Source organism: Misgurnus anguillicaudatus, chromosome 22 (genome assembly GCF_027580225.2).
Source record: "Misgurnus anguillicaudatus chromosome 22, ASM2758022v2, whole genome shotgun sequence".
Classification (NCBI taxonomy): Eukaryota; Metazoa; Chordata; class Actinopteri; order Cypriniformes; family Cobitidae; genus Misgurnus; species Misgurnus anguillicaudatus.
The window spans coordinates 51,381,591-51,407,306 of record NC_073358.2 but is presented as its reverse complement, the minus strand read 5'-3'; the positions used below and the strand labels follow the sequence as shown (position 1 = coordinate 51,407,306).

The window sequence follows — 25,716 nt, the reverse complement described above, 5'->3', positions numbered from 1 at the left end:
GTGGAAAACACAAACCACGCCCACTATTTTCCGTGTGTGATATAATGTGCATGTGGCGCCGCAAGAATCGACAGCAGCCTGACAAATACATTTTGGAAAGAAAATCTGTCCAACTTTAGGAGGCACTGCAGCCGCCTCACGATCACATGTGGCATCAAAGTTCCGCGAGAGCAAGACGAGACGCTGTAGTTGCCTCCAAACCAGCTGCAAAAGCTTTGATGGTGACATACTTTTTTTCTTATTGGCCAGACTCGCTGACAACAACAATCATGTGCGTCATGTTTTTATAACAGTAAAATATAACTTTAATATGTTATATATTTATTAAAATAAAAGTGAAAAGAATTTAGACTTCAATTTATTGGTATTTAATAATATATGCTTATCCGTAACTCGTTTTTATTATTATATTTCATACAATATAAAGCAGCACACATTTAATACAAAGTTGCTAAAATGTTTGCATATCTTACAAATATTACATCTGATCCACTTCATATGTGATAAAAAAGCAAACAGTGCGACCACAAAATCAAGCAGCAAGTGTCCGACTTGACAGCCTTCCCCATCTGGAGTCGGCAGATCTCGCCAGTCGATTTACTCAAAAATATGTCACAATATTGAAGTCGATCGCGACTTCCTGTTCGCAGAGACTTTAAGCTTTTAACAGCATAGTGAATGAATTCAGGTTGTTTCTTTTAAAACAAACATCTTTATTTATCAATTTTAAAATTGCTGCACTGTCACTCCTTCGAACAAATAAAAAAAGCTCCTTTCTTCCCCTGAAGAAAAGGGAGAACGAGTAAAAATCTGGACCAATGACAAGGGGCTTCACAGTGGATGTGGCATACAGTTTTGGAAAGTCTTTATTTTTCTCTCCAGATGCTTTTTCACTGTTCACAGATGTTAAAACTTTCACCTAGACACTTTTCACTGCTCCATAAGGTTGAATTTCTTTTAACATGGAGTCTTAGAGATTATAAAACTGTCTGACTGGCGTACGTGAACTAAACAATACGTGTACATCACCATGACTTTATCACCCAATGGAGAGGCAGTCTTTTCAAAATTAATCCTATCTCAAATCTCATGCACCTTCATTGAAGATCACAGCTGTAGGGTTGTGATGGCAGGATCGATCGGGTCCTTATAAAACTGGATATGAGCCCTATGTGTAGTCAATAGTGCAGCGTATCAACTGACCTGCGCGTGGAGCCGTTCCTCTGCGGTTCTGCGGACGACCCGTCCTGAGTCAGGTTTCCTTTACAGCAGATAACACGCAGTTTGTTCTGGTAGGACGACGCCAGGTACACGGCACCGGATGAGATGGCCGGGCCCAGGTACCGAGGGTTAGGAATGTCCAGGTGAGCGTAGGCATGTGGACTGAACACACACACAAACAAAGACACGATTCAACGTTTGTCTCTTCACAGAATAAAAATAAAAAGACAAATCTGAGCGTTTATTACCCAAGCGCAGAGTGACTCTGAACCTCAATGACATCCAGCGAGTTGAAGTAGGTTACAAACAGATAGGGCTCTCTGTATGCTGTTAGGAAAAGTCAGCAAAAGATTCGTATTCATTCTTTGTATCTATTGATTTAAGGCCACCAGTTCATCTTTAATGATCAACATTCAACACAGTTTTACCGAAGGACAAAGGCAGGCGACTCCATTTGATGTCATCGGTGCGACTCCTGCGACCGTACGCGTCCACAAACACTCCGAATTCTGTATGAACGATGACACGTTTATAATCGACACAATTGCACATTTTCTCATCTGTTATGGCTTACGGTCACACACGCACCGTGGAAGCAAAGCAGATATTCGACTTTCTGAGGGGAGCTGGACACCTGGATGATGGAGATCGGGAAACTGTGAGAGGAGGCAGCGAACACAGCCGAAGCCAAAGTCACGTCGTTCTTATCCAAGAACTCTGAAAACACACAAAAATAATCAATGATGAATTAACATCAGTAGTGAAGAAAAATAATATGTATAATTTATATCAAAGATATTAAGATTGAGCACTGTTATTGCTTTCGACTCATGCATTTGAAGTATAAACTGCGAAAATTTCCACCATCTTTTTGATTGACTTAACGACGGGCTGTTCACACTTGCAACTGCATCAGCGCTGGATACCCGACCCGTGATAATTTTATGTTATGGACCTCAGCATGAGCTTCTCCACAGTGTCATCTGTATTTTCAAATGCACGTGCACTTGAAGTTCAAATAGATTTGATTGGCTGTCAATGGTTTATCGTTTGCCAGTTGAAAAAAAAATAGTTCAGAAAGTGATCCCAACGATTTCGTTCATTGTATCTTTATCATTATAGTGAACTCCACTATTCTCTTTAATATAAAACGTTTTTTTAAACTTTATTTTTATAGTTATCGTTATAATGTGAACAGTCTTTAAACGCTGAAGTATAGTCAATTATTTAACATGTATGCAAGGGTACAGTGCGTGTGACGCCATTTTTGTCATCAGAAGAGTGCACGAATACTGTTTGCGCACCGGCAGATTTTTGAAACCCAGCGAACATTGTACATTTCCCAGGAGTTGCATTGCATTTTGTCGCAATGCACATGGTTCAGAAGTCTGTTAAATAAACTATACTTTGCAAAGTGGTGTGTTCAACTGTGCGCATACATTTGCGTAGATCTAAAAAAAAGACTATACTCCGGGTTTAAGTGGACTACAGGCGATGATAAACCTGACAGATCTCCAAATCCCATGCAAAGACTGTTTTCTGACGTTTATTGATTTGCATGTAAATGCATGAAAACTATTTTTTATAATATGCTGATTTTTGACTGACATCCAGTGTGTTTGGTGCAGGTACACACATTCAGTGTGTTGATCGTCTCACCTTCGAGCACATACTGCTTCATCTCAATCTCATAGAATTTATTTGTGCCGATGATGATGCTGTAGCCGGTGAAGTGAATACAACTGCAGGGTTCAGACGTCTCAATCTCCTACAGACAGAAAATCATGTGTCAATCTTCAATTCAACATGCTATGGGGTTCAATTCATTTTACACAAAAACTCAGTGGTTGTTTATACATCACCTTTCTAATGCAGAACTTGTTAAGTGTGTCATTGTAGCGTAGTATGGTGATTTTATTGGGCATCGCAGCACAAATACACATCCCATTTTCAATCTAAAACACACAGACACTTTATTCTTTAATATCTTGTTATCACCTGAACCAACAGCAATACTCATACAGTACAAATGACATGTTTATCAATAGATCGAAAATGACATTATCATGTGCTCCTGTATAACTCAGAAATAGAGCATTGCAAAAGGAGTGCAAAAAGTCATGGGTTTGAATACATACTTGTAATATGATGCTTGTAATGCACTGCAAGTTGCGTTGGATAAAAGTGTCTGCCACATGCATAAATGTAATCTTTTTTTGTCACATTAAACACAGAGAAACTGGTGCATGTTTGTGCGAGAGTGAGTGAGCTGATGGGTAACGTGATAAGTGTAAATACCTTTCCAGAAGCAAACAGATGGCAACCCTTCACTGCCTCAAAGATATATGGACTGAGATCCAGCTGTGCGGGTAAATGAGACTGAGCCAGAGACTGTTTGACCCGTTTAATATCCACCAGACACAGAGCACGCTCCTCACCTAAACACACAAACACAAGTACACAGAGAGAGAGAGAGAGAGACAGTCAGTCAAGTTAAGAGCGCCATCTGATACGGTCTCGTTTATACAGGTGCTGCAGCTCCCCCTTGTGTTTTTTAGACAGATGTGCAATCATTGTGGTGATCTGAAATCATCGCGATGACACGATAGTTTAATCATTGTGAGAGCCCTAGCAGGCACTAACAGCAAGGGCATTACGACGACATCGAGCCCCATATATGGTAAAGACAACGTCAGCAGAAACAGCTGCGAGTGTAAAAACATTTTTGCGAATTAAACGATTTTTATTTCAAATTTTGCATTTCCATCATTCGTTTCTTATGCGATACTTCAAAATGCACATAAAATCAGTGTGATGGAAACCCAGCTAAAGAGAGAGAGAGAATTAGAATTTTTAGGACTTTAATTTTGTTCACTCAGTCCTCATACTAATATACTAATACCAAAAAACCAACACAACGACGTACAACATCAAAGGCTTATAACATCAAAAAATCCATTACACATTACACTCTAGAATTGGCGTAAATATAAAAAATATATTCAAACATTGTACAAAGAGCTTCTTCATTACACCACTGATCAATAAGAAAAACTAGTGCTGGGCAAAGATTAATCGCATACAAAATAAAAGTTATTTTTTTGCAAAATAAATAAGTGTGTGCTGTGCGCAATTATTATGTACTGTATATATAAATACACTCACATTCATTTATATATTAATTTCTATTTTTATATATTCTCTATTATATATATAAATTAATAGAAAATTATTTATAAATAAATAAATAAAATGTTTATATGTATGTGTGTGTTTTTAAATATACATAATAATTACACACAGCACACACATATATATTATTCAAGTGTGTGCTGTGCGTAATTATTATGTACTGTATATATAAATACACACACACACACACATTTATTTATTTAAGAAACATTTACATGTGTATATATTTATTTATATTTTTATATATTCTGTATTATATATAAATTAATAGAAAATGATATATAAATAAATAAATAAAAATGTTTATATGTATGTGTGTGTTTTTAAATATACATAATAAATACACACAACACACACACACATATATTACGCAAAAAAACAAAACTTTTATTTTGTATTTTATAAGTCTTCTGAAGATAAGCACAACTTCCTGTCCTGTATTTCTTTCAATATTGTTCTTTCTGCTGACATAAAGTTTAGCTTGACCGACTATAAAATAAAATGTTGGCTTTTCTTTCTGATGGAAAAAGTATATTTTTTCGTCCAAAAATAAAAGAAGAAAACATCTCCCATTATTCCCATTTACTCTTTATCACATAAGTCAAAAACCACCTCAAAAGAGCATAAAAACTTTTTTATGAATTAAGGGATTTTCATTCAAAATTTGGCATTTTCATCACTCGTTTTATTATGCAATACTTCAAAATGCACATAAAATCTGGGTGATGGAAACCAAGAGAGAGAGAGAGAGAGAGAGAGAGAGACAAACAAACAGAACTGACCAGTGATCATAAGTAGTTTGTCAAGGTCTTTAAGAATCTGGATCTGGAATACTGAGTCCAGTCCTGGGATGTGTGTCAGTGAATTCTTAATGACATTGAGAGCATACAGACCCTCTTCTGAACCCACCAACACAATCTGAAACACATACACATACAGTACACACGATCACGTGATTGAATACACGAGGGGTTGATTACATAGAACACATACATGTTTTATCTGAACCAAGTTTAATGTAAGAGCGTTTTAGATGATGGTTCAACTTATGCAAGAACGCATCATACGCACCTGGTCAGTCAGAGGTAAAGTACAATTTATATCCAGCCGGTCATCTCCTTCTAACTTCAGTAAAGAGTTACCCAACAGCTTCTGTATATGATGAACCAAAGACAAAGAGAGAGAGAGAGGTACAGAAAAAGGTTAAAATAAGACACAGGTTACTCACTTCACTCTTTAAGGACACATTAAACTGCGGGGACAAGCGAGAGCATTCAGATGAGCAGAGAGGTCAGTCGAAGCAGCACAGAGCGACACTGTTTGCTTTCAGTGTCTGCCAGTGTTTCATGCAGGATTTGTCTTTGCGTTTGGGTTGTGTGGTGCTCCCGTTTTCCATTGCATAGTACCACACGGGTCAGGTCGTGACAGCTCTCTTTACTTTGGTTCAGTTAGCTTTTCCATTGAGTTTAGTACCACTTCATAATTGAAGGGATTATAGACGGTTTCATCGGATGCACGTTCGGTGACATGATACGCGTCTGTTCCGAACTTAAAGGAATAGTCTACTCATTTTCAACATCAAAACATGTCACTACCCCAACCAAGAACCGTTGACACATCCCTCCACCATCTGTGCGCGTGCACGCAAGCGCCGGAGCGCGCCGCGACGCCTCGACAGCACCCAGCCCAGCCCCATTCATTCAATGGCACCAATCAGAGACAAAGCCAGAAGCGACCAAACACATCAACGCTCCTCCCATCCAAGACGAGCAGCCACACGAGCAAGTTTGGTGGTACAAAACAAAACGCAGCGCCCCTCCAAGCGGATTCAAAAGAGGAACTACATTCCACGGCGCAATAGCACCCCTGGGAGTACTTCGACTCGGCGCAGTAACACCCTCCCTCTCCCATTATGAGAGTGAGAAGGGGAGCGGACTTTTCAGGCGAGTCGAAGTACTCCCAAAAGTGCTATTAATATAGTTCCTCTTTTAAATCAGCTTAGAAAAGCGCTACATTTTATTTTGTACCACCAAACTTGCTCGCACAACCACTCGTCCCAAACAGGAAAAACGTTGATGTGTTTGGCCACCTCCAACTCCATCTCCAAATGGCACCACTGAATGAATGGGGCCAAGCCAAATGCCATCGAAGCGTCGCAGCGCGCCCCAGCGCCCACGCGCACGCACACAGATGATAGAGGGATGTATCAACAGTTCTTAGTTAAGGTAATAACATATTTTAATATTGAAAATGAGTCGACTATTCCTTTAATGGTCTGACTAGTTGCTAAACTGAACTCTTGAACAAATACCTCGTCGAAAATAACAAATGTTTTATTTTCCTATGTAATCTACGTTTTGTTTATTTTGCTTGTTATATAAATAAACTACGTTTAAAGTACTTTGTTGTTATTTTTCCTGTACAGGGTTTATCGGCAGTTACGTGTTGACCACGAAAACCGGTTGTTTATGTTGTTACTGCTGAAACCGCCTATAGGCGTGTCGTTGTAGTTGTGCTGCCTACTGCTGTGACATCATATGAAAAGTGGGAGCGAGCATCGTTGTAATGCAGTGTTTCCCATACATTCATTTATTTCTCAGTCTGCCAAAAAATCCAAATTAACCACCACAAATAGATGTTTGCACATCGCGTTTATCCCGATCTCACAGGACAGTTTGTGCACAAACACCAGTGACGTCAGTCAACGTGCTTCACTGAGCCTGCAAAAATGCTGTGCATACATGTGGACGTGCCTATTGCGGGTATGCTGCCACAAACTGCAAGTCTGGAAAACATTGGAATTGTGAATGTTTTTCACCGCTAAATGGAGTTTGGGAACTCATAGATGACAACAGGTTTGCTGAAGACAGCTCACGCATGAATGTAAAGCAAATCTTGCATTTAGCAAATACGCTGGTAGTGCCGATTCTCTCAGACTAATCAGTGATCTACAGTGTTTTCACCTCACATTTTAGTATCAGCTTGGAACCCCAACCAAGGTGGTCATAAAAAATATTTTGGGTACTATGTACTGTTCCCAGAGGAAAAGCCCCCAAAAGTGAGCAGACACAACTCGACCCGACCTGTGGGGTACTATGCAATGGAAAAGCGCAGGAAAAGCGCATCACTGCAGGAAACACAAGCTACTGTCTAATGCTGGATTCACACCAAACGCGGTAGAGGCGGCAAAAATGCGCTATTCGCATGTAGTTGGACGCTTGAACATTTTAAGTTTACTCGTTTCTTTCGCGCTTGAATTCTAGTCATTCAAGACATTCACGCAAAAATTCGCTTCATGGGAGGGGTTTCTGCGACTCCAGTCGCTTCCTGTAATCACGTCACTACTAGAGCAAGCTCCTAATTTGTTAACGTGGCACGTTTTTCCGTCAAAGTTCCAATTTTTCAACTTAAGCGTTTCCCGCGGCAACGCTCAATTCGCGTCATTTGCGCGAACTAGACGCGCAAATGAGGCGGATTCACGTCTACCGCGCCACGCCAAACGACTCGTGCCGCGAGACCTCTAGATGCGCGTAAATGCGTCTTTACATTGACTTAACAATGAAATCACTCACGCTTGACGCCTCTATCGCGGCTGGTGTGAACGCTGCATAATATTTAGATCTACTGTTTCCTGGAGCTCAGGGATGAAGACATGACCTCATGGTCTGATAATGATGATGATGATGCAAGCAAAGGGCACACCATACATGAGGAACCTGCATGCTTACACACACACACAACGGTAAATATGTTTTTTGTGTATGTGTTGCTGTCTCTCTGAGCGTTGAAGGACCCAAGCAACAAACACAATGACACATCAGCACACCTGTGATGTCATTACCTGAACCATCGGTGAGAGATTCTTCTGTCGTTTTGCACCTGCCTACAGTATTCACAACACAACACACACTTGTAGTGTCAGAGTATCACACACAACGAAACCAGATAACTACTGTCTGCAAACAGTAACGTTACGGTAAGATTATGATATCATATCGCAGTTTAGTTGCATTAAAATAAGTAAAATACATTAAACTACTGCAAAGTTATAAGTTGTTGTGTTACGAAGAGAAGGGCATCATTGCTTGAGTTTTTGTAAGAAGTGAAAACTCTGCAATTTTATTTGAAGATGCTAATGCACAAAAATGACAGTTTTAATGATGTACTGCATCTGTGGCACGGCTTCAATCATTACGGTTTGTTACTCAGTTTGTAAAAACAAAAAATATATAACGGTTACAGTAAAGCAGGATTGTCTAACTAGTATTTGTGTTTTTCAAGATGAAATCTGAATCTACATTTTCCTAGTAGGAACCATGATTGGCCAAATATTTTGGATTCAAAGGTTGCACATAACCTGAAGTGATCCAACAAAAGACAAACATACTCTACACTTACAGCATCTGATTCTGTTTTCTCACGAGATCCTCTGCTGCCCGCGATCACTGACTCCAGAACAGCCACCCAGCGCTGCTTATCAGGAAAACTGGGAGCCATGAAGTAGAGAGACTGACCCGGCCAGCATGTGGTGTGAGGATGAGACTCCAGTTTCAGTACATATGGGATATCTGCACATAACACATACACAAGTACACACATTAATCTGCGTCATACCAGGGACCTGTACTGTAATGTTCATGAGTGTGCACTTCAGGTTTGACTAGGGGTGCAATATTCTGGGAATTTTCAAGGCTGGAAACTTTCCATGGGAATTAACGGAAATATATGGGAATTCACGGGATAAACTGGGTTTTCTATAACAGGGAACACAGCACAACAAGATATAATGCAATTTCAATTCAATTTCTACCCTGCACATTCCTCACATGTATTAATGTTTTTTTATGTTTTTCATATTAGAATGATTTCTGAAGGATTTTTGAACAAATAAATCCAGGCTTGATGAGCGTAAGTATCAGGATTCTTAAAAATTTGTATTACCTTGCATGCATGTCTGCTTATGACCAAAGAAAATGTTTATTTATGTTTGTATATGATATAGTTTATGTACATTTCCCTAAATTTCCAAATTATTCCTATAAATTCCCGTTAAGTTTCCAATTTGGGATATTTCCGGACACTTTCCGCTAGTGATGCACCGATGTATCGGCCACCGATATTTATCGGCCGATATTTGATGAATTTGAAACCATCGGCATATCGGCAATAGCACGAGAAAGGCCGATACCGATTGTTTATTAATTAACTGCATAAAGAAATCCATCATATGTAAAAAATGAGTTGATGATGTTAATAAAATAAATGCTGAATAGCAAAAACCACCTTTGAAGATTGTCATGCTGTCTTATTATATTTGTTTTAGCTTAATTTGTGCCTCTCTTATTATGTTGGTCAGTTGAATGTTAATTAGATCCAATCCATGTTCAGTAAAAATGATTTGATGCAGAAATAAACTAGCTAATAGACCAACTGTATAGTATTGTATACAAGTGTTTAATATCGGTATCGGCATCGGTATCGGCCAGAAGTCGTCTGTTTAAATCGGAATCGCCCCAAAAAAATCCTATCGGTGCATCCCTACTTTCCGCCTCTTTGCAACCCTTGGTTTGGCACAATTTGAATCAATTACATTGAAACGTGCATTACAGTAATTATAGACCTATAGTGTATGAAAATATATTAAAAGGTGACAAAATATGATAAATAGTTTATGGGTGGATGTACTATTACAAAACTGATGAATAATCAAGTAAAAAGCTCTGAAGATCAGACACATCAGACTCTTGTATGCGGACTCATATTACATGAATGCATTATATAGACATAGTGCACAAGTGCATACAGTTTATAAATAAATAAGGGAAATAAAACACATAATATGGCAGCCTTACAGTAAACAGAGCCAGTAGCTGCGTTTCCATTACCCTTTAAATTACGAATAAAAAATACAGCCAATGGAAACACCTAAATGTCGTAAAAACTCCCATATATCGCAAAAAAGTTTGTATGTTCACATGAGGTGGTTTTTCAGGCAATTCGGAAAAGGTGTATTTCGCAAAACTGCAATAAAAACAGTTTATTCGCATTTCCAGGTCACACAATTATTATTTGAAGATGACGTGTATGTGTACTAAAATCTACAAGAAACATCTTGATACGTGTCTGCTCCCAAGTATCACAGACTTTCCTTTCCAATAATGTTTGCATAACACTCCTGCATCTCTTTTGATTTCATATAATGCACTATTACCTCCAAGAAACACCTATACGTAAGTATTCCTAAGTATAAGAGGCTTTCCTTGGCATTGATGTTTGGATAATACTCTTATGTCTCCTTCGCTTAACAATAATGCCTAGTGCGGTAGATGTGATATTAGTAAACCTTTCCAACATCAGTCAACAGGATGTTTGGAATTACTTATCGCAAAAGGAAAAACTAAGTTTCAGTCGCATATCATTGGTTAAAGGGACATTTCTCAAGACTTTTTTAAGTCCTTTAAAATGCAAATGAGCTGATCTATGCACTAAATGGCAGTGCCGTGGTTGGATAGTGCAGATTAAGGGGCGGTATTATCTCCTTCTGACATCACGGGGGAGCCAAATTTCAATGACAATTTTTCACATGCTTGCAGATGTGGTTTAACAAAACTAAGTTACTGGGTTGATCTTATTCACATTTTCTAGGTTGATAGAAGCACTGTCGAATTCTTTCATGGAAACGCCGTCATTTCACATTAGTTTTTGTCAACATTTAGAAAAATAATGCTAAAGTTTTGCGCAAATCTGTAAAGGAAACGCAGCTAATGATACTTCTGAGAGAAGCATTGAAGCTCTCTATGTGGCGATTCAGAGATTTTTTCAATATATCTGCGTGGTAGGGCTGGGCCATATATCGAGTTTTGTTAGTATATTGGTATTTTTCCCAGCAGGATACAGGATGAAACACCATCTATCAGTAAGGTATGATCCTCAATCTTTGCAACAGAAGCTCTGCCAGAAATGCACAAACAGCTTTCAACCAGCTGTATATTTTCAAACAGGGAGGAAAACCCAGTCTTTGAATTTATTTTCATCATACGCTGTTTTAATAAAGGTGATTGTGACATCTCACATAAGGCTTTTGACATTTTTATAATATTTATTTTTATAATGACTTAATATTACACTTATACAGAGATATTGATTGTTTATCGTTGCTCATCCCAAAATGACAGAGATATGAATTTTGGTAAGTATCGTCCAGCCCTTTGGCTGAGTGGAGTGGCCTACTGTAACAAAAAGGGATTTTGTTAACCCTATCCCTTAAATATAACAGTCTTTAATCATATTTACATATAATACATTTGCACAATTATGGCGATATCCAGATAAATGTCAATAAATATTGTTGAGTCATTTCGTCAATAAAGAGAAAACGTTCTCTGGGTTGTTTTTGTATTAAATGGATATTTCCGCTATTGTCCACTAGATGGCAATCTTACCCAACTTAAACACTGACGCATTTACTCAACACAACAGCGTTGTGGTGGATTTAGCGTAACGTGTGAGTTTTGATGGCTCTCAATCTGATCTCTTACAAAAGTTCTTCACAAAAATGGAATTATCTCCGCTTTTGAAAATTTGAGAGGTGATAACTGATAAGAGAACAAATGAAGGTAGGATGAAACGTTTTGTTGTTGTTGTTGTTGGAAAGCGGATGGACTGTTCTTTCATTTGATATTTTATGTTTATTTAAAGAAGATAATTTTTCTAAAACTGGGTGGCAACTTAAAAAAAAACAGTGATGGGGAAAGAGCATGCTTCCAAGCATATTTGATCATCACTTCAACAGTTGCACAATATAAATAATGTATATTTTAGATGAATGTTGATTTATAAAAATAAACACCACAGTCTTAAATTATATTTTCATTTTGTCTTTGCTGCGTCTGTGTTTCTTGAGAATTGCACCCTGTTGCAGCCACACTTCATTCTGAGGAACTACTTTGTTTGGCGGAAGAGCAATATTTGAAGAGTTTGGTTCCAAAATGCAATAAATCCAAAAAAAAAAAAAAAACGTTTTCTATACCAAGAAAGTGACAAAATGAAAACAACTATTTTCTGTTACAAACTTTCACATAGCATCTTTAGGTTATATAAACATAAAAAATTCAAATCCATAAATTGATTTTCAAAGATTTATTATAAAAACGGATTATTTTTCCACAAAATGCAATAAATCCATGACAAGTTTTTATTCAAAATGCTATAAATCTATTGAATCAATAGCCTATATAAATGTGCATTCATCTTTGCCATGTTATATTCATTTAGTTGACTAGTTGTACACACTAATTAAAAATATAAACATTAATGTCATTAATCAAAACACTTTGTGATATTAAGAACACTGTCATTTCTGCGGTTATACTTGACGTCATCGCTTAACGTCTTTCCCAGCGATCAGCTGTAAAATGTTTTGGTCCTGCTCGATTTTCGTTGACTTTGAGTAAAATAATGGAAAGTTTTTCATAAGATCTCCTGGGGTCAATGTGTTAGCATGAGAAGCTTGATGCTGTCGGGAGAACAAGAACAAGACGGGTCTCCCGAGTGCCTCTCAGGGAAATTATTAGATGTTGATGGCTTACGTTTCTTTCCCGTCACAGAAAACCATTACAGGTTTATCAATGCAATTAAAGTATTATTTTGTTTTGTTTGTTGATCACGAAGTACAAAGTAGATGAGGAAAACTAGGACTCCATGTACTCAGCGCGCCGCCATTGTTTGTTTACATTGCGTGAATGGTGCGCTGTAGGATTTATTGCGTTCTGTAAAAAAGGGGGAGTGGCGTTTATCGCATTTTGGGAAAAAAGGGAGAAAAGATGACAGAATAACACGGCGGATATTGGATTTTGCGTAAAATTAAGAATTTACTTTTAACTACTGACCTGATATAATACTGATTTTGGCAGTAACTCATTTTTTTCAAAAATGGCGTTTATCGCGTTTTGGAACCAAACTCTTCATTTGTACTAATATAATTACAACTTATTTGTGTTTCATTTTGTGAAACCCTGCTATGCATATGAAGTAACCGTCGTGCCTAACAACGCCCCTTAGCTGTTATAAAATGCACTGGTAACCCACTGCTTCTTGGGGTTTATTGCGTTATTGCATCCCTGCATCACAAACACTAAGAAACATGCGTGTCTCCTGACCTGATTTAGCCGTGTTGATGAGCTCAGAAGCGCCAACAGCTCCGTGTACGGTCACATCACCATCTGGCAAACACAACTCAAACTCTTCCTGCGGCTTCACAGCATCTGAAGAATACATGACAAGATTAAATGAGTGATGGAGACCGATTTATGGACTTGAGCAGCATGTGAGTTGAACCATGTCATATATACATAAACACAAAGAACTGAACATCCACCTTCTTCACAAAACCATCTACCATTTGTACACACACACACGCACGCACCTTCTGTGAGTTCAGACTCATAGATTGACACTTTAGTTCCATCCAGCACCACATATTTCCTCTCCCAGCCCTGCTGTCCTCGTTTCCCGTTCCTGCAGTACAAAAACACACAAAGTCACATAAACGCATGCAGTTTAATATATATTTATAGTAACACATTTACTGCATATGCTGGAATTAATATGATTCACCTGGGCTGTTTCATCCAGCCCTCCAGACGCACGTGACCCGACGCTTCTTTAACCTGCAGGGCGGGTGAGCTGCTCTTATCCCTACACAGAGCCTCGGTGAAATGTGTAGCGTACTCGGCTGGAAGACCGCAAGTCGCAGGGAGACACGGCGAGCACTTGGGATGACAGAGAGTACGACATTCTGAAAGAGAGAGAAGAAATGAAAAAGATGACCTTTTTGATACAGATTTTACCACAACACAGCTGTAAAACAATCCCGATATATATATAAGCATGTGAGCCGTGAAATGTTTACATTTAAGAACAAAAAATAGTAACACTTTACATGAAGGGGTGGTCATAAGACTGACAACACACCTTCATAATCATGACATGACACGTGCCATGAACACAAATAAGATTTTATGCACATTTACGACAACTGTCATTAAGTGTCATTCATTCAATTATGACATTTTTAATTCAAAGACATTACCAAAACAACATAACTGACCACTTTTTACTAGTAATAAATATAATTTGTCATTAAAATGTCATTAAGTGTTAATACTTTGTCATATAGTTTTATAACAGCGTTATTAATATTTTTCTTGACCTCAACTACAGTGGTACAATAATAATAAATGTCATTGTGTTAATACTCTGTCATATAGTTTTATAACAGCTTTATTAATATTTGCCTTGACCTCATCTACAAATATATTTTGTTATTAAAATGTCATTAAGTGTTAATACTTTGTCATATAGTTTTATAACAGCGTTATTAATATTTTTCTTGACCTCAACTACAGTGGTACAAATATAATTTGTCATTAAAATGTCATTAAGTGTTAATAGTCTGTCATATAGTTTTATAACAGCTTTATTAATATTTGCCTTGACCTCATCTACAAATATATTTTGTTATTAAAATGTCATTAAGTGTTAATACTTGGTCATATAGTTTTATAACAGCTTTATTAATATTTGCCTTGTCCTCATCTGCAAATATATTTTGTCATTAAAATGTCATTAAGTGTTAATACTCTGTCATATAGTTTTATAACAGCGTTATTAATATTTTTCTTGATCTCATCTAAAGAGGTACAAATATAATTTGTCATTAAAATGTAATTTAGTGTTAATACTCTGTCATATAGTTTTATAACAGCGTTATTAATATTTTTCTTCACCTCAACTACAGTGGTACAATAATAATAAATGTCATTATGTGTTAATACTCTGTCATATAGTTTTATAACAGCGTTATTAATATTTTTCTTCACCTCAACTACAGTGGTACAATAATAATAAATGTCATTATGTGTTAATACTCTGTCATATAGTTTTATAACAGCATTATTAATATTTTTCTTGGCCTCATCTACAGTGGTACAATAATAATAAATGTCATTATGTGTTAATACTCTGTCATTTCGTTTTATAACAGCGTCATTAATATTTTTCTTGACCTCAACTACAGTGATACAATTATAATTTTTCATTAAAATGTCATTAAGTGTTAATACTCTGTCATATAGTTTTATAACAGCGTTATTAATATTTTTCTTCACCTCAACTACAGTGGTACAATAATAATAAATGTCATTATGTGTTAATACTCTGTCATATAGTTTTATAACAGCATTATTAATATTTTTCTTGGCCTCATCTACAGTGGTACAAATATAATTTTTCATTAAAATGTCATTAAGTGTTAAAAGTCTTTCATATAGTTTTATAACAGCGTCCTGAATATTTTTTTCACCTTAACTACAGTGGTACAAATATATTTTGTCATTAAAATGTCATGAAGTGTTAATACTCTTTGAAATAGTTTTATAAAAGTTTTATAACAATTGTTTCTTAATTATATACATGAATGTTTGTGTATATATATATATATATGTATATGAAGAGTTTGGTTCCAAAACGCAATAAATCCATTTTGACAAATTTCGGTAAAAACGTGTTTTCTATACCAAGAAAGTGACAAGATGAAAACCACTATTTTCTGTTACAAACTTTCACATAGCATCTTTAGGTTATAAAAACATAAAAAATTCAAATCCATAACTTGATTTTCAAAGATTTATTATAAAAACTAATTATTTTTTCCACAAAATGCAATAAATCCATGACAGTTTTTTATTTCAAAATGCTATATCTATTAAATCAATGTATAAATGTGCATTCATCTTTACCATTTTATATTTATTTAGTTGACTAGTGGTATACAATGATTAAAAAATAAACATTAATGGCATTAACCAAAACACTTACTTTGTTATATTAAGAACACAATGTTTTAGCATGAGAAGCTTGATGCTGTCGGGAGAACAAGCAACCGAGTGCCTCTCGCGGAAATTATTAGCTGTTGATGGCTTACGTTTCTTTCCCGTCACAGAAAACCATCACAGGTTTGGCAATGCTATTAAAGTATTATTTTGTTTTGTTTGTTGATCACGAAGTACAAAGTAGATGAGGAAAATTAGGATTCCGTTTTCTCAGCGCGCCGCCATGTTTGTTTACATTGCGTGAATGACTGGTCCGCTGTAATATCAGAAATGGATTTATTGCATTCTGTAAAAAAGGAGCCGTGGCGTTTGTCGCATTTTGGGAAAAAAGGGAGAAAAGATGACAGAATATCATGGCGGGTATTGGATTTTGCGTAAAATTAATTATTTACTTTTAACTACTGACCTGATATAATACTGATTTTGGCAGTAACTCATTTTTTTCAAAAATGGCGTTTATTGCGTTTTGGAACCAAACTCTTCATATATATATATGTGTGTGTGTGTGTGTGTGTGTGTGTGTGTGTGTGTGTGTGTGTGTGTGTGTGTATGTAATAATTACACACAGCACACACACATTAATTAGGCACAAACTATTTATTTTGTATGCGATTAATCGCGATTAATCACGATTAATCGTTTGATAACTTTGCATTTTAACAATGATCAAATGTGTGATTTTGTCAATATTTTGTGAGGCATATTTTTGATATTTACCCAGGCATGTGGCAGCTTGCCGGCCGAAGTGTACGGTGTCCAGGCAGACAGCACATTTCGCCGCCCTCATATTCAAGCCCACTGTGAAGCGATGAGGAATGTTGTGATGCATCCGCTCCTTTACTCGCCGTCCGTACTCTACGCCACCACATACAGAGACAGACGGACAGAAAGATTATTATTATTATTTAGCTTTAGTTTCTGTGTCTGTGTAGACAAGCATGGAGAAGCGGCAGCTTTACAGGCCTCAGAAATCTAAAATCTCATTCACGTCCAGCAGTAACACGCTTGCATGTCCATCTTTATCTCAGCAAACAAACAAGCAGGACAGTCGAGGGAAACGACTGTTGACATGCAGCGATCCGTGCGCCTTCAGACCGAACGAAAGAAAAACAACAAAAACAAAAATCATGGTAAAGCACAAATCCTAAGAAAAAAAGAGAGTCAGTCTGCTTATGAAAGCTGGTGCGGTGAAACCACATGCTAAAGAAACATTCAGAAACTCGACCAGCAAACCAGAGAGAGAGAGAGAGAAAGGGCTGATGGGTTTTTATTTTGAGACCATCAAGATCCCCCAACACAATTATATTTTTTATTTGTGTCAAAATATAATACCAGGTTAAAGGATTGTTCAGAAGAACATTTTCTTTAACGGGTACAAGGTTCCTACAGAAGCCATGTCATACAAGTATTTTTTGTGGTTCCATGGTTCTCAGGAAGAGGTTCACGATTACAAAACCTCTCGATTTCTTTCTTAAAGAGAGAAGACAACAGTCTATCACTGAGGAGATCTCATTGAGATATTATGTATTATGAGTAGAGATAAACCCCATCAGTGAACAATCCTGAGAGCAGTTTAACTCCAAGCATCTGAACTGATCTCAGATCAGAACAAAAGCGAGAGAGAGAGATAAAGAGAGATGGTGTGAGAGAGACAGAAACTTACTTTCAAATGTGACTCTCCTCTTCTCTGGAATAAATACAAGAGAAAATCTCTCAGATTTAACCAAGCAGGATGCAGTGCAAGAAAGATTGATGGACCAAACACAGATACACAGAAAGACAGAGACAGACACAAGGAGCGAGACACACAACCCTCACAGAAATTGACAGAATATAGAAAAACTAACACCAGGATGAAAAACTAAAATGATCTACAGATGAAAGGAGCTTTAATGACATCATTACCTGGGTCACAGTAACATACTGTTATCCTGAACAAATGTATGTAATGAAAAAACAACATCCCAGCTTTCAGAATATGAAATGGGAAACATATGTTTCCCCAAGAGAACGTTTAGTAAGTTGCGTTGTATTGTAACTAGGGCTGTCAATCGATTAAAATATTTAATCTAGATTAATCGCATGATTGTCATGGGTCAATTCATGACTAGGGCTGTCACAATAATTAAAAAAATCGTCTTGATTTTAGATCACCGCAATGATTGCACATCTCTCTAAAAAACACAAGGGGGAGCTGCAGCGCCTGTATAAACGAGACTGTATCAGATGGCGCTCCTAAACTGACAGTGTAACGCGATAAATTGCAAAGTCATTTAATACAGTAGAAGCATTTAAAGAAATGCTGCAAAACTTTGATACGCAGTATGAACTGCCAGCTAAAACATACATTTTCAAAACAGCAATTCCTAATTTAGGGAAGTGAAGGATGCTATTCTTGAGGATCTGTAAGAAATTATTTTTTTTTGCAGGCACTACAGACATGTGCTCCAGTACTAATATGACCTAAGTAGGATTGTCTACTATTTAAGGCCTGTTCTGGTATAGTCCGTTTATTTTGATTGCATTTTTATTTTCAGGTATTTTTTAGACACTTTATTGGGTTTATTTCTTATGAAGAATTTTCAGTTTTTGAGAGATATATTCATTAAATAATTACTTTTAAATATGTGTTTTATGTGTGTTATTAATATGTGTATTAAAGGTGCAGTGTGTAACTTCTAGAAGGATCTTGTGACAGAAATGCAAAATAATATACAAAACTATATTCATAATGAACCGTTATGTGTTTATTACCTTAGAATGAGACGTTTTTATCTACATACACCAAGGGTCCCCTTACATGGAAGTGGCCATTTTGTGCCGCCATGTTTCTACAGAAGCCCTTAACGGACAAACTTTTTTACTAAGTTGTCTCTGACAATGGCATGTTTGTCCGGTGGAGGCTACCGTAGCTTCTCTATGTGGTTCAAAGCGAGGGGTGAGCAGTGGACTGAGCCATTGGTTGCAATTCGCAACTTCACTACACACTGCACCTTTAACACTTACTGTCAGGTAAATCTTGCAAAATATTTAATTTAAATAATCACAACAAAATGTGTGAAATTTATTTCATGAACAAACATAAAATGTAAAACAGACAATTAATCGTCATTACTGTCAAAGTCTTAAAACAGTCAATTAATCATCATAATCGACACAATTTATTAGACAATTAACCGTCAGCCAAATTTTATAATCGCACCAGCCCTACTCGTGATTAATTGCAACTTAATCACATATTTGATCTGTTCTATATTTACCTAATTTTAACACTTCTCAAGATGGCGTGGACAAATATGAATGCTTTATGCAAATGTATGTTTATTCTTAGTGAAAGAGTTCATTTTGAGAAAAATCCAGTTAAAGATTTTTTTAAAGCGTAACTAAACCCCTGGTCAGAGCCTGACTCCACCCACTGGCAATATTTGAAAAATGCAAGAAAAGTGGGCAGATCCCAAGGAGATAGAGGGGACGAACTATGTGTGTGGTGAGATCGTAATAAGGGCGTGGTGATCTTGAACCTGCTTAAGTCACGAGTCATTTTTGGACCCAACATCCAATAGGAAAATACAACTGCAGTAGCCACCGTTCAACCTGAAGAGGGCAGCACTCAGACGTTTTACACCATATATTGTAGTATTAAAACACTTTATATCCAAATGTCAAAAAACTTACTAAAATCAATGAACAGCACTAATAAAGCCCCATTCGTACAGATTATTAACTAAAAAAAGTTGGTTTAGGGTTTAGTGACTCTTTAAGGTTCAAAAGCAAACTCACTGCATCCATACCTTAAAATCACAGGTAAAACGAATACATTTGGCACACACAAAGTCAAAAAACAATATCAATATATGTTCAACTTTTTTCTTTGTGGTATTGTTTGATTGACATTGAGACAGACAGCTTTAAGGTCTACTGTAATGCAAGGATCTAATATAATGCTGAACATAAATCAGACATTTACTTTATTATTTCTGCATTAAATCTGTCCGTCTGTGTGCATGCTTTAGAAGATTGTTTTCATGTCTTGTCTCTCTTGATAACTCATTAAACATCAATCAGGTCCCGACCTTTATCTCTCTTAATAACTATTTTAACATCAAGCAGGTCCTGCACTTTATTTTCTAATTCCTGCATGTTTTAAATCCGAAACCAAAATCTCAGACGTGCAAGTGGATGGCATTTAGGACGATACATATTTACTGTCTAAGGCTCCGTCTTAATTTTTTTAACAACAGTCTAGCCCAAAAGTCAAACAGAAATTGCATGTTGCATTAATCGCACGTTAATAAAACTAGTATCGTTAAAATGTATTTACGTTAACGCGTTATTGACACATTCATTTTGACAGCCCTAATTGTAACATTATTTTTATGAGGTCCGCACATTATATCCATAATTCTTCTCATGACTATAATGCATCTACATTTTTATATTGCTACCTGTACGTACAGTGATTTTTAATCCGTTATAGTTATAGGCAAAAAACATGGCTATAATGTATAAATACTACATTGCAACAATGAATCATTGAGGTTGGGGTTACTCACTAGCCATGAAAATAATGTCAAAGGGCATTTGAAATAAAATCGCAGTGTTCTTGACAGCCCATTACCATACTGACCCTCTGGTGTGGAGTTCTCTTTGCGCCGGGCCGAGCTGGAGGGATTCAACAGACTGCTGGGATTGGGCTGTCGCTCTGGAGATTTCACGATGGCCGACATGAGGATCTGCTGACGAGCCGCTGGCACGGACGGAGGCACATGCTCCTGAGCTTTAAAATGAGCCGCTGAGACAAACAGAGAATCACAATTAATTTACATTACCTTCTTAAAGGGCACATATTATTCCCATTTTTATAAGATGAAATATAAGTCTAGAATGTGTCTGTGAAGTTTCAGCTCAAAATACCTTACAGACAATTTGTTATGGCATGTCTAAAATGTCCCTATTTGGGTTGGAGCAAAAAAGTGCTGCTTTCATGCGTGTATCTTTAAATGCAAATGAGTTTCAGCTCCTCACTTACTTACCAACAGACAGTGAGTGCTTTTGAATAAAAATAGATCTGATTCCTGTGAATAAAGTCTGCGATAATAGTATATTTAGCTGCATTTTTAGAAATCACATTTAGAAAAGCTTTTGGGTAAAATTACTCACTCGGTCGGTGGCCGTGGGCGGGGCTTTGTTTTTTGTGATGTCACATTAACAAGAAAATTCAAACATGTCTAATAAGACTGCTATGGTTTAATGCGGATAAAAAAATAGAGGGTGGATTTTTTTCATTTTAGGGTTGTTGTGTTCACACATTGACAACACACATTTATGTTCATGAACACTTTGTAAAAGTGGATTTTGTATAATAGGTGCCCTTTAACTCTTTCAATTAAGAGAAAATGCTTCCCTGCCAATCACGAGTTTTTACAGGAATCCATATTTACGCTATTATTCGCTAGATGGCACTCTTACCCAACTTATACAACCCGAAAGCAACCTAACCTCCTAACCTTATGTCAAACAGTTAAAACTTAGTGTATGTTTTGATCATCATTCTGAATCTGATCTCTATCAAAAGTCCTTCACAAAAACGCAATTATCTCGGCTTTTTGCTTAAAATTTTGTATTTTTTAAGAAACCTAGCCATATTTGAGAGGTGATAAAAATGTTGTTTTTTTTGTTTATTTGTTTGAAAGCAGATGGTGTGTTCTTTTATTTGATATATTGTTTGTTTATATATTTAAAGAAGAACATTTTCTGGAAGGCATTAAACTTTTGTGAAAATCATAAAAAAAAGTTGCCGCTGGCTGGCAACTTTTTTTGAAAAACACTGGCGGGAAAGAGTTAAAACCAAACGTACATAACACAAGATCCGAAATTTCTTTCTGATCGATCTTAATCAAATCTTAAGGTGCTTCTTGGTCCGATTATGCCATTAATCTGATTACAAACGTTGGTTGCATGTAAACGTAGCTATTGAGACACATGAGCTTATGTTTCTTACCTTCTTCTCGAAGAGTGCGCAGCTCGATTCTCATTTTCTGTAAGGCTTCTTCCAGCTCCGAGCAGCGAGATCTCTCTTTCTCAAGAGCCACTTTCATATCACTGTACTGTAACGGTATGGCAGACTGAGCCGCCGCGGCTGTGGCCCCGTTAGCTGTGACGCCAACCTCCTCACGTCGACGGCCGAATATTCCCTGTTACAGAGTGACATTAATACAGATGATCAGTACAGAACAATGTCTGCATCATTACACAAAGGCAGAAGTGTTGAAAATGTGTCCAAAAGTGTAAGATCATACAAACCAAATCCAAGACGACGCAATATATTTTTAAAGAGCACCTATTTCATTGCTAAAAAACAATGTTATTTTGTGTATTTGGTATAATACAATGTCTTTGCATGGGTAATTGTTAAAGGAATATTCCATTTTCTTAAAAGAAAAATCCAGATAATTTACTCACCACCATGTCATCCAAAATGTTGATGTCTTTCTTTGTTCAGTCGAGAAGAAATTATGTTTTTTGAGGAAAACATTGGAGGATTTTTCTCATTTTAATGGACTTTAATAGACACCAACAATTAATACCTAACACGTAACAGTTTTTTTCAACAGAGTTTCAAAGGACTATAAACAATCCCAAACGATGCATAAGGGTCTATCTAGCAAAATGATTGTCATTTTTGACAAGAAAAATAACAAATATACACTTTTAAACCACAACTTCTCGTCTAAATCCGGTCCAGCTCGACCTTACGTAAATGCGTAATGACGTAGGGAGGTCACGTGTTACATATATAAAACACACATTTGCGGACCATTGTAAACAATAAACTGACACAAAGACATTAATTAGTATCAGTTGACATACAACAACGTAGAAACGGTCCTCGTTCTCAACACTTGTAAACACTGGGGCGGAGTTTCGCGTTCGTCCTCTGTGACCTCTTGACGTCATGACATAATGCGTGGGGTCACGCTGACGCATCACGACCGGATCTAGACGAGAAGTTGTGCTTTAAAAGTGTATATTTGTTATTTTTATTGTCAAAAATGACAATCGTTTCGCCAGACAAGACCCTTATGCCTCGTTTGGGATCGTTTATAGTCCTTTGAAACTCCGTTGAAAAAAACTGTTAAGTGTTGAGTTAAGTATTAAATGTTGGGCTCTATTAAAGTCCATTAAAATAAGAAAAATCCCGCAATGCTTTCCTCAAAAAACATAATTTCTTCTCGACTGAACAAAGAAAGACATCAACATTTTGGATGACATGGTGGTGAATAAATTATCTGGATTTTTCTTTAAAGATAATGGAATATTCCTTTAAAAAAACATTATTTTCCACACACCGTCAATTTTTGTAGCTCCAGATTTCACTTTCTTCTTGAAATGCACGAATTTGAAAAGCTCTGTGTCCCTGATTGGCCAGCTAATCTGTGCGTTTCGATTGGCCTAAATACCTCTGACATCAGCTGAAAATGTGACGCTCCTTACCATGTTTGAAAGATTCGCTCATTATGCAATGCTAACAGGAGTTAACTTACAGGCTAAGAGTCAAAGCGTGGGAAATTATGATAATGACGGTCTTGTCTACATCAACAATCCCAGGAAGTAAACTGTTGCCTACAATCCGTGTGTTTGTTGTAGTCCAAGAAAAGAGATTTACATTGGAGACGACAACTCGCGACGATAACTTTGGGGTTTGTACATTTTGCATTTCATTAACATGTACTAATACACACTTACACACCAAAAGAGATGTAAAAATGTAAATCGGACAATAGGTGCTCTTTAAATATAAACCGACTTTGACATCACAGTGTTTGTGAGCTTTTGATCAACTTTTGACTGCATTTAATTCCATTATGTTTAACAGGATAGTAATAATAATCTACTGTAGATCTGATCTGCTGTCCATAAGAAAAAATATCAAACATAGACATAAAACCAGAATCATTTATTCTAGACTCCCCGCTGTTCTGAGTGAAGACGACGCAAACATTAATTTCCCACTATAATGAGTTCTGATGAATGAGCTTCACGCCGAGACACCCAGAGGAAAAACTTTCACTGTAATGGGCTTGTTAACGTAAGCGGTTTATGTCAGTCTCTCTTTCTCTCTCTCACCTTCTTCTTCTTGGTGGGTTGATCCATCTTGGCCTGCAGGAAGTCTATGAGTTTAGTTTGCTGAGAGATGGTTCCTTCCATTTTCACCTTCTCATGAGAGTACACAGCCTAAAAAGACACGAGACAAAGATGAGAGACCATAGGGTTCTGATGATCAAATAACCAAAAACTATTCACTAAGAAAATACTGTAGAAAGATATTTTAGGGACCAACACTTAAATCAAAATAAACCCTATTTACTAAAACATAATCTTGCACATCTTTGTTTTTTTTAACAGCCTATTATTTTAATTTTATATTAGGGATGCACATTATTATTCGAGAGGCACATCAATATTACCAGGCGATATTGGCTTGTAAATCAATTATTGTCAGTGGCCAGATACAGAAAATAAAAGTGATATGATATGTCGATACGTGACACTGGGATATTAAGTAAAGATCATGTTCCATAAAGATATTTTATACAGTATGTGCAAAAGTCTTAGGCCACCACCACCAACCTTGTTGTTTTAGAAATTTTAATGTCCATCCATATTTATTTTTCACGCTTTTTTACAAACAGAAAATACAAAAAATATGTACAAAAAAATTTTAATTAAATTTTCAGGACTAAATGTCTTCTTTAGGCATCGTCAGTGTTTAGTGTGACCTCTCTTGGCACTAAACACGTCTTAAGCGTTTTTGAGCAGAATGAAGTAAAAAGACTAAGAAATTAGGATTTAATTTTATTTAGGTTTAAGAGATCCTGCAGTTTCCTGCTATTGCTCAAGTGGAAGGGGAGTTAACCCTAAAAACTTGACACATCAGTTAAAATTTTTATACAGTTTTTAATATATATATACATTTCCTGTATTTTCTGGATGTATGGAGGGTATGCACTTGATGTCACCTTCGTTAAAAGTGACTGCAGTTACGCCCAAAAAGTTTGGGCGACAGTATTAGCATAGCAATAAAAACGCGTCTAAAATGGGAAAAGTAGTTGTGTGATCAACTGTGCGTAGCCATATGTCAGGTATGTAAAATTTTGGGATAAAAAATGCACCAATGAATACTAGGGCTGCCTAATGATTAGTCACGACTATTTGTTTGCAGAATAAAAGTTTACATAATTATTATACACAGTACATCAACAAATATTATGTATATATAAATACAAACACATGTATGTATGTATATTTTTAAGGAAAAATATATTGATATAATACATTTTTTATTTATATATTATATAAATGATATGTAAATATACTGTAAATATATTTTAAAAATGTATTTATTATTACC

General features: G+C 36.6%; 1 protein-coding gene across 5 annotated transcripts in view; it reads right to left on the bottom strand.

Moving 5' to 3' along the window:
- The window catches only part of cita (citron rho-interacting serine/threonine kinase a), a 100,302-nt gene that overhangs the window by 4,718 nt on the left and 69,868 nt on the right, over positions 1 to 25,716 (bottom strand). For 2 of the 5 annotated variants that reach the window (XM_055198241.2, XM_073861124.1), the window contains exons 30-48: positions 24,432 to 24,539; positions 22,306 to 22,498; positions 20,932 to 21,096; positions 17,968 to 17,991; positions 17,022 to 17,159; positions 14,029 to 14,209; positions 13,838 to 13,929; positions 13,572 to 13,676; positions 8,812 to 8,981; positions 8,255 to 8,296; positions 5,485 to 5,565; positions 5,196 to 5,331; positions 3,520 to 3,659; positions 3,084 to 3,176; positions 2,881 to 2,989; positions 1,810 to 1,938; positions 1,650 to 1,730; positions 1,470 to 1,548; positions 1,204 to 1,383 (exon numbers count right to left, since the gene is read on the bottom strand). In XM_055198241.2, coding sequence (XP_055054216.2) covers positions 1,204 to 1,383; positions 1,470 to 1,548; positions 1,650 to 1,730; positions 1,810 to 1,938; positions 2,881 to 2,989; positions 3,084 to 3,176; positions 3,520 to 3,659; positions 5,196 to 5,331; positions 5,485 to 5,565; positions 8,255 to 8,296; positions 8,812 to 8,981; positions 13,572 to 13,676; positions 13,838 to 13,929; positions 14,029 to 14,209; positions 17,022 to 17,159; positions 17,968 to 17,991; positions 20,932 to 21,096; positions 22,306 to 22,498; positions 24,432 to 24,539 — 2,246 coding nt within the window. The remainder of the gene's footprint in view (positions 1 to 1,203; positions 1,384 to 1,469; positions 1,549 to 1,649; positions 1,731 to 1,809; positions 1,939 to 2,880; positions 2,990 to 3,083; positions 3,177 to 3,519; positions 3,660 to 5,195; positions 5,332 to 5,484; positions 5,566 to 8,254; positions 8,297 to 8,811; positions 8,982 to 13,571; positions 13,677 to 13,837; positions 13,930 to 14,028; positions 14,210 to 17,021; positions 17,160 to 17,967; positions 17,992 to 20,931; positions 21,097 to 22,305; positions 22,499 to 24,431; positions 24,540 to 25,716) is intronic. The other 3 variants (XM_055198243.2, XM_055198242.2, XM_055198244.2) reach the window with 3 other exon arrangements.